This window comes from Raphanus sativus, chromosome 3 (assembly GCF_000801105.2).
Source record: "Raphanus sativus cultivar WK10039 chromosome 3, ASM80110v3, whole genome shotgun sequence".
Lineage (NCBI taxonomy): Eukaryota > Viridiplantae > Streptophyta > Magnoliopsida > Brassicales > Brassicaceae > Raphanus > Raphanus sativus.
Genome location: NC_079513.1, coordinates 1,305,276 through 1,316,757, shown reverse-complemented (window position 1 = coordinate 1,316,757; position 11,482 = coordinate 1,305,276). Strand labels below are relative to the sequence as shown.

Here is an 11,482-nt window from a genome sequence, read left to right as displayed (position 1 = left end):
TTTTTTCCTTAAATAAAACTTACGGAATTACCATAAATGACTAATATATATATGAAAATTAATGTTTCTAATAATAAAGATTTGATAACAATTTATATTTCCTCCATCATTTTTTCTTTAATTTTATATTATTAGAATAAATTAAACAATCGAATTAGCTACAAAATTAAAATTTAGATTTTTCCGTATATGTTATATTTTGAATTTTAAAAGATGACAATAAATGACTAAAACTATTAAAATTATTATGTTAAAAATTAATGATCAATGGTTTAACATTTTTATCATAAAAAGATACACATGATTTTAAAACCATATGAGTAAAATGTATCATTTAATAATATATATATAGAGAGAGATTAAACTATATCTTATATAATAAAGTAGACTTTTGTATCTCCATAGAGGGAAAAATGCCATGTGTCATCATCATTTAATTCTTTTTATATTGAGTCATTAAAATTATTTATATGCAAATTTATTTAATTAAGATGTTGAGACCCAATTCTAGAATTTTTGACAACCAAGCCCAATATTTTACATACTTCTTTTTTTTACTGTTATCGTGTATTCATATCTATGTTTCACCTGCAAAACTTATATAATAAAGTAGACTTTTTTATCTTCATAGGGGGAAAATGCCATGTGTCATCATCATTTAATTCTTTTTATATTGAGTCATTAAATTTATTTATATGCAAATTTATTTAATTAAGATGTTGAGATCCAATTCCAAAAATTTTGACAACCAAGCCCAATATTTTACATACTTCTTTTTTTACTGTTATCGTGTATTCATATCTATGTTCCACCTGCAAAACTTTTACTGCATTATAATGTTTCCGTGTCACTGAAACATGCTCATCAAGTCTGGCCATTAACTCTTTCATTGAAGATATCTCTCATGACGTTGATTTTAAAAAAAAAAATTCCTAATTTCATAGATGCTAATAAATAGGAATGCAAATAATCAAACTTTTCCTCCTTCACCAGATTTAACCTTCTGCTTTCTTACACACATATGCCGCCACAATGGTTTCATCCTACATCCTTCTTTCTAAGTTGAAGTTCGGTTGTTGCTTTCAGATGGTGGTTACACGTCTTTTTCGTCTCTGGAAAACATGCAATCTTAAGAAAGTATAGGAGTTATGGGAGTTCACGAATGCCATCAAGAAATCTTATAACGAATGCTAATAAAAATCTTACAAAAATGCAATTCATATAAAATATTCAACAACAAATAAAATATATTATTTTCAAATAAAAAAATAAAATACAATTTATAACGTTAAACTGTTAATCTTAAAACAACAGCAAAGTTATTGAAATTTAATATGTTTTACATCAGAGACTTTACTATTATATACAAAACATATTATTGAAAAACACAAACACAAAATATATTAACCTATAACCTATTACGATATAACATAATAAAAACATTAAATAATGTTCTTAACAAATAGAGATGACCACATAATTACAACATCCAAAAATATTTACTCAACAACAATAAATATCAAAAAATTTAAAAATTTAATACTAAGATTTAGGATTAAAAATACACTGTACCAACTTCGAATGTATCTTTACGATCAATATACATCTGATTGGTTAAATCGATATAGTCACAACTTCTTAATTTTGACAAATCCAGAGCGAGAAGAAACTAGCGGTTAATATAACACCTGTGATTATTTGAAATTATCATCATAAGCACCGCTCACAAAATATAATTCATAGAAATCAACCTAGAAAAGTCCAAAGCATCAAACTATTATAACACCTCCCCATCATCCCAATATACAAAACTAGGTCTGGGCATAAATCTCAAACCCGAACCCGATCCGAAGTAAGAATATCGGTTCAGTTATGGATCTAGCCAAAAACAAGATCCATTTCATTTATTTTGGGTTATCGGTTTGGTTCCATTTTAGCCGATAACTGAAGAGTAACCCAAGTTGAACCGAACAAATACAAAGCTAATAGTATAAAACGTGACAAAAAAAATCATCTTATTCCAAATGAGATGACGCAAAATAAAAAATGCAGTTTATATAACTAGCATAGATTTATCAATTTAAGTTTTTAGGCATCTTTACTATCATATCTAATTATTGATATATATATATATATATATATAATGTGAAAAGTAATATTTTCACAACATAATATATATATATATATATGTATATATACATATAAATATATATGTATAAACTCTAATTTAATATAATCATTGTAAGATGAAGTCCACATTTATAAATTTTCTAAATCATAATTTAAATTAATAAGTTTCAATTAAATAATAAACAATTCAGCTATTACACTTTCAAACTCTCATACATATATTTAAACTTAAATTTCTTTCATGGTAACTTTGCAAAGACTACAATCAAATTAATAAATTCCATAAAATCATATACATATTTTATTTTCTAAAATACTGTTGAGAAATGTTCTAAATAATAAAATTATAGTCAAATCATAACAATATTAGCAAAACCGGCGCGTAGCGCCGACAAACCCCTAGTCTATTTATCTCCTTAATATTAAAACAGAAGCAAAAAACAAGAGTAACCTTAAAATTGATACTTATTTACTTGACTGCCATAATGACGACGTGTCGCTCTGAGAATCCTTCTCAGCCCTGTTTTTAAAAAACCCTTTGTAAACTAGATATATTACAGCTTCTGCCACTGGTAAGTTAAGTCATATATATGTTAAGATAAAGTATAAAGCATGATCCGCTTATCTTTCGGATATTACTCGCCTCCCTCTAATAAATTCATTGTAAACCGATTGGTTAACACAAGAAGCCTGATTAGAGATTCATCTGTGTTATCAATTTAGAATTTTTTTTAAATCCAAATTCGAATAAATGACTTTGTTCTGTTTTTTATTTTTTTGTAAATCCAACATTAATTTGTTTTGTAGTTTTATATAATATACAGTGTCGAATTTTATTATATTGTTTTCAAATAATATTACTTACGTGCATGACATTAGAGATGAACCAAGATGTGTTTTTTTTGTATAATATACAGTTTCTAATTTCAAATTTAAATTTAAATTAAATTTCTTAAGTGCGTCACATTAGAGATGAACCAAGAACAGTTTTTTGTATAATAAATAGTTTCGAATTTAAAATTCAAAATAAATATTCAGACTTCACATAATTAGGGTCCCGTGATTTGTGCCAAATGAATATGTGACAATCAAGCGAATGCTTGGGTATAGAAACTTCATGTAATCAGTGTCCCGTGATTTGTACAATAATAACACTTTCTATATTCTAATCTCAGTGACTATACGTAATTATATAGGATTTGAATGAATTTTAATGATATTTATATAGGATCCGAAATTAGATATCCCTATAATCATTTCGTCACAATCACTTTATTCTCATGATTATGGTAGATTGCATGAGAATATTGGGCTAATCACACATTTATAGAAAGGACAACTATTTTACACGTATGTCATATCGAAATATACCATAATTGATATAAATTAAATATTGATGTAAATATTGATATCAAGATTGAGTGATTTATGAGTCGTATATTATTCATTAATTACTAAATGTGTACTGTTATGAGTATATATAGGAGTTTACATCTAGAGCAAATATGCATTTTAAAGTCAATATCATCTCTAAAACTCATGCTTAGTGCAAAGCGTAAACAATGAACAGCAGAATTCAGTTTTCATTGATTAATATGCAGTATGTATTCTTATTCATCTTTTTGTACAAGGCTCGAGTACTAACTTAGATTGAATACTAACTAAGATCCATTATTATACTATTTGCAGGTTCACACAGATCAAGTGTGTGGCCTATGGAACTATTGCTCAACATTTACATGGTTTCTAGACCTCTAATGATGCTTATGTTGTACTTTGTGTTTTACAGTTCTGGCGAATTGATTGGGGAGAAGGTAACTTATTGACTGATTTCTTACAGAGTGATTATGTATCATATATAAAATTAATTTGTTAATCAATCTAAAGAATTTTTTTTATATGCAAAGGTGGCTTCAGGAATGTGACTAACATTGAAGGGATTTCTAAAATTCTGTTCGACCCTGAAGATGTTCGAGAAATACAGGCCTTTGGGAAGAGGTAATGGCCATATAAAGGAGCACAAGTCTATCCGCTTTACAATATTAAATAATTTTTGATTAGTTTTTTTTTCTTTTATTTTATCTTATCAGGATTCCAAACACTCTTTTCTGAAGACATCTCTGTAGACATCTTCCAGAGCCTTATATTGTTATTTATACTATTTTCCAGCAGTTTATTTCTTTTCTATTAAACATTTTTATTTTATCTTATCATTGAGTATTTCTTTGAATTAAGCTTTGTTCACCCGTCAAGTTACGTGAAGAAAGATTCAATTGTTTCCTCAATTTTATTTTTTGCTCAATCAATCGTTTAGTTATTATTATATTAAGGTGATTTCAAATTGACAAACTGATCGTACTATCACAAAAGCATCTCCTTAATATTCTACCTGCCTATTTTTTTACAGCAAACTATATTATCATTACTTGATGAACGAAGTATATTTGATTGGTTTCTAAGTTCCATTAGTACCTGTAATAATCAGTGACCACCAATTAGATTGTTGGGAAGCATGACCGTCAAGCACAAAAATGATGTCGTTTCAGGAGAAGATTCCGAGGAGTCCCAAATCGACTCTACAGAGGAGACGCGCGAGCTGGATCGGGTAATGGTCAACCACCCCACAACATCGTTCAAGGAAGTCGTCTCCGCTGTCATCCAGACCCAGTACCGAGATCCACCATGATCTGCAACAATTTTGATCGCCTGTAAATAAATTGAGAATCAAACCAAAAGAAGACAAATAAGGAATAATCAAATCTCACTTGTACTAATCGGTGAGAGTACAGCATTTATCTTCTTTGAAAACTGGTAAAATTAATATTTATGTTCTATCGATTGAAGAACAACGACAACCCTAATCCTCTTTTGTATTTTTTGTATTAAACCGAAAAATATGAGGATGACGATATGCTTTTTCTCTATTCAAATGCCGTGAAACAATAATGAGACATTTGTTTTCGCACATGTCAGTTATTGGGTTTTGTTTATGAAGCCCATCAGTTCAAACATGACTTTGGGCTCATCACAATGTTTATAGTTTTACAAATAATCGTTTTCACTTTGGTCCATATATTTCATGTTTATTTTTGAAAATTGTAAAATCTGTAATTTATTATATACTTTAAATTATTTTTCATTATAATTTATGTTACACTTAACATTTATTAATTCTTTACCCCAAAACTTATTTTAATATTGTAAATGTCTTTTAATAATGGTCGTTTCTAATAAACTGATTATTAAAATCTAAACCAAAATCTAAATTAAAATTTTAAAGTCAAATGTAATATTATTCTTTTTTAATTGTATAGTTTCACTCCGCGCAGGGCGGGTATATTTTTATATGCTAAAAATGTCACTTTGAAGATTTAAAGTGATAGCAAAAAAACTTCAAGGTTTAAAGTGTTAGAAAGTTCGAAAGTGACACTTTCGATGTTTAAAATGCAATTTTCTCTCTCTCTCTCTCTCTCTCTCTCTCTCTATATATATATATATATATATATATAATAATTATTGGTTTGACTTATCTTAATTATTCTTAACATGTACGGTCCACCAAAATGAGGTCCAACTAGGACTGTTCAATATGGTAAAACCGAACGGTTCTGGACCGAACCAGAATAGATAATTTAGTTTATTTTTACTATATACTATATAAACCAAATGGATATAATTTTATAAAAATCGTAGGATTTGGATATGGTCTGATTTATAACAAAAACAGATCAAAAGTAGAAACATGTGTATCTATTTTATAATGACACATGAAAATATGTTTTTATATAAGTTATTTTTTTGTTAATAACCATTACCATATTTTTATAGTAATAGAGAAGCCCTAATATCTAAAACACATCAACTATATAATTACATAACAATACATCGCAATCGAGGATTCTTATATCTTCTTAGTCTTTTAAAAAATATTTTTTCTTTATTTTAGCATTGACTAAATTGAAGTGAATGTTATAAATTTGATGGACAACAATTAGTGGAAATTATTCACAATTGTTTTTCTTATCTATAAACGAACAGAGTTTTGTATTCAATCGAAGAATCATGACTTTGATGAACACTAAATATGAAAGAGTGAAAAAACTTTTCTTTCATGCTTATGTTTTGTTTATTATTTTTATTTTGAAAATTCCAAACTTTATTTTAGTTCAGATTTGATTATTTTATTTGATGGTAGAATCGTTATTCTTTTTTTTTTCATTTATACGAACATATAATATTTTTTAATAAGTGACTGCATTGACAACATGACTCTAAAATTAATATAATATTACATCAAACTAAATAATTATGTTTTTGGTATAAAACCGAATAAATCGAAAACCGATAGTATATAAACTGAACCTAAGTAAATATGATTTAGAGTGGTAGTTATATTTTACTAACCGAAATACCAGAAAACCGAAAAAACAAAACCGAAATCTGGATTAAACATCTCTAGGTCCAACAAATAAAGTCAATAAAAAGTGTTTTCAAAAAAGCCACCGATAAACAAAAAAATGTGGTTCGTAAATGTTTGATACGACGTAACTAATTAGATGCATTCCTTTACAATTCTATTTAGTATATACTTTTTGATTTAATTATAGCTTCACATTGTATTATTCATATTACGATTAACACATCTGTGAAACTACGATTTATTACTTTGATTTATTATTTTTACATGTGTTTACATACTACACAACATATTAAAAATATGGGTATTTATTAATTTTATTCCAAATATCTACAAAATGTTAAAATACACAATAATTTTAAATCAAATATTCAATTGTATAGTTGCAAGACCAATATTAACTTTATTAGGATTTGCATTGTACTGAACTTATTTGGTATTGATAAATTTATTATTTTACTGCTTCTAAATAGGTGGATTTTATTCTGTGGTTTAAATCTGTTTTGTTGTTTTCCATTATGAGTTCACATTTTCTTATTTTGGTGTTTTTCATTCTGTTATCTTTTAATTTTAAACTTTAATTTATAATATATTTTTCCCATAATTACTTCTTAAATCAAATAAACTTGAAATTATATATATAAATGACATTTATAATTGACCGAACAAGTATAATTATTGGCTGACCGATTATATTACATTTATTAAAATTTAATACTTCTACATTTATAAAATACATAATGTTGGAAAATACAATTTCAAACTTTAATATCACATTTATTAAAATTTAATATCACATTTATAAAATATATAATGTTGGAAAATAAAATTTCAAACTTTAATTTTTTTCTAAAAAGGCTTATCTCACCCCGCGCAGGGCCTAGTATAAAGTATGGTATACTCTCTCGTGGTGATGCCACATAGGATAGGATGTCAGGTCACAAACTCAACTCACTTAGACGTGACACGTGTCCACGGAGTGTGAAACTCGCCGTTTAAACTTTTCCCTTCGCGACGGCAACGCGGTGACGTTTGCTCTTCTTCTCAATCATCTGAAACGGCCCCAATTATGGCTTTGTGTTTAATTCAATTGATTCACTCGCCACAATGAGGTCTTCAATGCGTCTTTACATCTGAGAGTCTGTTGAGAGTATTTCTCTCCTCTCTTCATATCTCTTATAGTTTACTAAGTCACGGTGTTATGGCTAATTCGAAGATTTTTCTGAGCTCAATGCAGGCCGGTGTAGGAACTTCGTTGTAACAAGGCTCCTTCTCTGGGAAGGTCGCCGCAATGTTAAGAAAGGTGGAGAGTTGATGGATGTCGATCTGGTCATGATAATGGAAAGGTAACTCGGTAATTTCTTTTCTCAATTCTTGATTCCTATTTTGCTTGATGTTGTATTTTGAAATTGAATCTTTTTGTTTTAATACTGTTTTGGTTCAAATGATTCATTACCCATTATCCTCTTTGTATCCGTTCTTACAATGCTACTTCTTTCTTAGTGTTTATTTCGTTGATTTTGCTAAGATTTTAATGTTCAGGTTGTTATGGTCTCTCGGTGATACTGGACATTATAGATCTCTGATATCATTCAGGACTCGAGGGGTTTCCGAACCTTGCTATTTTTGTTGTCCTTATGATACTTTGTCTCTTGCATCTGTATACATCTGAGAATGTCTCACGGGTTACTTTTTTTTGTTCAGTCAACTCTGCTCCAGGGGTCAATCAGCGTGAAAGCAAAGACCTTATCCTGACGGAGTTTTCCGCTTCTACAATTACGACCAGCTCATGTTTATGGCCAGTCAGTCCTGAATTCCTTGGCAGTGTCAGAACTTAATTCATATGTTCTCAACTTCCAACCGCAGTAAAATTCTTGAGTCAGTCCCTTCCATGACATATTTTCTTACTTATATTTTACTAACTCATATCTGTTTTCTTTTAAAAAGGTACAGGTCTCGGATACGTCTGACTCTGATGTGTTCGTTCTTCTCATGAAGACATGGAATTTTACATCCAATTTATACCTCTCAAGGGTCACAAAACCTGAGGGTCTGTGTTAGGAAAGAGTGTGCTAGAAGAAGCTGTTGGATTGGGAAAAAAAGATAAAGGGAGATAGAACCAGTGAAGAGAGTCAGTCAGTTCAATGGAATAGTTTTGTGGTGACAAAGCCAGGACATGCTGCTCTCTTGACCAAATTGTTATACACAACAAATGTAAGATTCTGATAATTCTCAATTACTAATTTTTTTTGTCGTCATGAAGAATGCTTTTCAGGACTCCTCACAATGACTTCGTTGGGAAGTGTCGTGTAACCCTCAAATTAATATACTTTCCTAATTGCAGGTTTGAGATTTAGTTTCAATTATAAGCATACCAATAATGGTTTGAACAAATTTATTCTAAGTATTGACAGATGATCAGCGAAACAACAGATCACATGTGAGAACTGATACAGAGAGAAATGTAACACCAATGCATTTTTGGAGGCTCTCCTTCTGCACATCTCAACCTTGGCGACTGGTATCATTCCTCAGCTCCTGCAAATATATTTGTATCGGAGTATATTACATCACTCTTCTTCCCAAAAAATGTCTTTTGTTTAAGAAATGTCCTTAGTAATCTTCGCTTCTGTTTTATCTCTCAAGATTACTTTGTTTTATGAATGCTTTTCCATTTTTAGAGTGAAAGCTATTAGCACAAGTTGTGAAATGTTTTTTTAGATGACATGTATTTAGATGACTATCAAACTCCATTACAAGTTTATTTTACAATACAATGAAGCAGATTTAGTGTCACTTTTTAGTATTATAGCAAATGTTACTTGGAAACACAGGTGGTGAATATTACAGAGCTTTATCACGTTGTCACCGTTTGAAAATGTGATTTCGCCAATTTGTTTTTCACATATCATTCAAAATTGTACGTCTTCATGGCTTTTAGAAGTGATTACACTATATATGTATTGGCGACCTAAAGTGATTAAATCTATTAGAAACTAGATATAATTTGCAATTTTTAATTGTTTAAAAATCTTAAATCTATTTTAGTTTTTTTTCCAAACAATTATGCAGTAATTTGTTATTCATCTGATATACCAAACACGCCATATATTTAACTAACTATCGAATTAATAAATAATGTAAAAAAAATAATCTGGCACTTTTAGTTAAATAAAACTTATGAAATTAACTAATATGATTAACGTATATATGAAAAATAATTATTATGGATAATGAATACTTGCGAAAATTTAAAGCTTGCGAAAAATTTAGGTTAAGAAGGAGAGGATGTCGAGGAACCACAAGGCGGCGCCTGAGTATGCAAATTCTAAAACTGCGGTGTGGTGGGACATGGACACGTGTCCGGTTCCAGATGGTTATGATGCCGGTCGTGTCCGTCCGAGTATAGAAGGGGCGTTGAAGGAGTTGGGATACTATGGTCCTGTAACCATCACTGCCATGGGAAACCTGAAGGAAGCACCTCCCCACCTCCTGCAAAGGCTCTCTTCCACTGGAATCCTTGTTCAACACGCCATCCCCGGTATAGTTTTAAATAATTAATCCTCTGGAATATTTTTAATTTTTTTTTTTCAAACGTGTCCCTTGCGTGCTTTCACAGATTGGGTAGCTACACTAATCTTCAGTGATGTGATGGAATTCAAAAGAAATAATCCACCACCAGCTACAATAATGCTCATATCCGATAAGGTGGACAGGGAATTGTCTTTCCGTCTTTGCCGGAATCAACAAATTCAAAGGGGATACAACCTTGTTCGGGCACGTTCATTTTGTGGGAATCCGTCACGTCTGTACCATACTGCTGATTGGCGCTGGAAAACCATACTGGAGGAGGCGGCAGATTCAGTGTCTCAGGACACAACAACAAGTTCTGTTCTTCGGAAATGCAGTTCGTCGGTCGATTCCTCTGCCTTGTCGTCTTTTGTTTGCAGAGCATGCAAATTTACTGGCCTAAGCGTTGCAAGTTTCACCAGTCATCTCTCCACTGAAGAACATGAACCTTATCCTCATCTTCTTGTATCAAATACATTTTTTTCATTGTCTAACTATTTCCTGTTTCTCTCAACAGAAGATGGAGAAATTTAGTGTGCCAGACTTCTTACCTTTCTTTACGACCAAGGCAAGTTTTAACCAATACCTAGTCTTAAATGTTTTTCTTTTTAGGTTTTAATAGTTCAGACCCCAAGTGTGCATGACAATTGTTGGTTTATTGACGTTTTTAGATGAACGACCAAGCGGCGCCTGAGTATGTGTATTCTAAAACGGTTTTGTTCTTTATCCTCTCCTTAATTTTATTTATTTTTATAATAAAAACTTTAAAGAGTTTGGTTTCTTCAACTGTCCCTTGCCTTCTTTATTCGTACAGAGAGGGGGGGTACCCTCATATATTTATAGTGGTTTGACGACTTCCACATGGCTTGATCATCCACCACCAGCTACAATAATGGTCATATCTGATGAAGTGGAAAAATTCTCTCTCTTCCTTTCTCGGGCTCAACAAAGGAGTTACTACAACCTTGTTCTGGCACGTACATATACTCCTCAGAGTATGTCACAACTGTACCATACTGCAGAGTGGCTCTGGCAAACCCTACTGGCTAGGTCTCACGAGACAACAAGTTGTGTTCTTCGCAAGTGCACTGCTTCGGGTGCCTCTTCCTCCTCGTCGTTTCTTTGCAAAACATGCCACTTTACTGCCCTAAGCGTTTCAGATTTCTTCAGCCATCTCTCCTCTGAAGAACATAAACGAAAGGTAAATTCATCCCTCATCATCTCTCTTGCTTGCTTGCTTGATTGATTTTGTATCAGTTTGCTTTTTTCATTGTCTAACTATTTGAGAGTTCTCAACAGGAGATTCTTATTATCAAGCCTATTCCCCACGACGACGAGGACAGTGACGAGGAATCAATGGCAAAG

The 11,482-nt window shown here is 30.9% G+C and overlaps 1 protein-coding gene across 10 annotated transcripts; it reads left to right on the top strand.

The window, feature by feature from the left end:
• The first annotated feature begins 7,503 nt into the window (after positions 1–7,503).
• On the top strand, positions 7,504–11,482 carry LOC108847094 (uncharacterized). 10 transcript variants are annotated; one of them, XM_057006186.1, is made up of 11 exons: positions 7,504–7,697; positions 7,785–7,893; positions 8,252–8,412; positions 8,495–8,761; positions 8,823–8,891; positions 8,981–9,068; positions 9,821–10,088; positions 10,167–10,685; positions 10,789–10,830; positions 10,932–11,318; positions 11,417–11,482. In XM_057006186.1, coding segments are annotated over exons 4-8 (912 nt in total). In that variant the 5' UTR covers positions 7,504–7,697; positions 7,785–7,893; positions 8,252–8,412; positions 8,495–8,759; the 3' UTR covers positions 10,652–10,685; positions 10,789–10,830; positions 10,932–11,318; positions 11,417–11,482. The 10 variants fall into 10 exon arrangements, with proteins under 10 accessions (XP_056862166.1, XP_018475770.1, XP_056862164.1 ...); XM_018620268.2 differs by adding an exon at positions 8,090–8,153 and having other exon boundaries at positions 8,495–8,891; XM_057006184.1 differs by having other exon boundaries at positions 8,495–8,891; positions 10,789–10,811.

What these genes read in the sequence shown, in the direction of transcription:
- LOC108847094 (XM_057006184.1), top strand. Translation starts at nt 8,812, where the DNA reads ATGCTTTTCAGGACTCCTCACAATGACTTCGTTGGGAAGTGTCGTGTA. An exon ending in ATATACTTTCCTAATTGCAG is followed by an intron (nt 8,892 to 8,980) that starts GTTTGAGATTTA and finishes GCGAAACAACAG; the next exon opens with ATCACATGTGAGAACTGATA. An exon ending in CATCTCAACCTTGGCGACTG is followed by an intron (nt 9,069 to 9,820) that starts GTATCATTCCTC and finishes CGAAAAATTTAG; the next exon opens with GTTAAGAAGGAGAGGATGTC.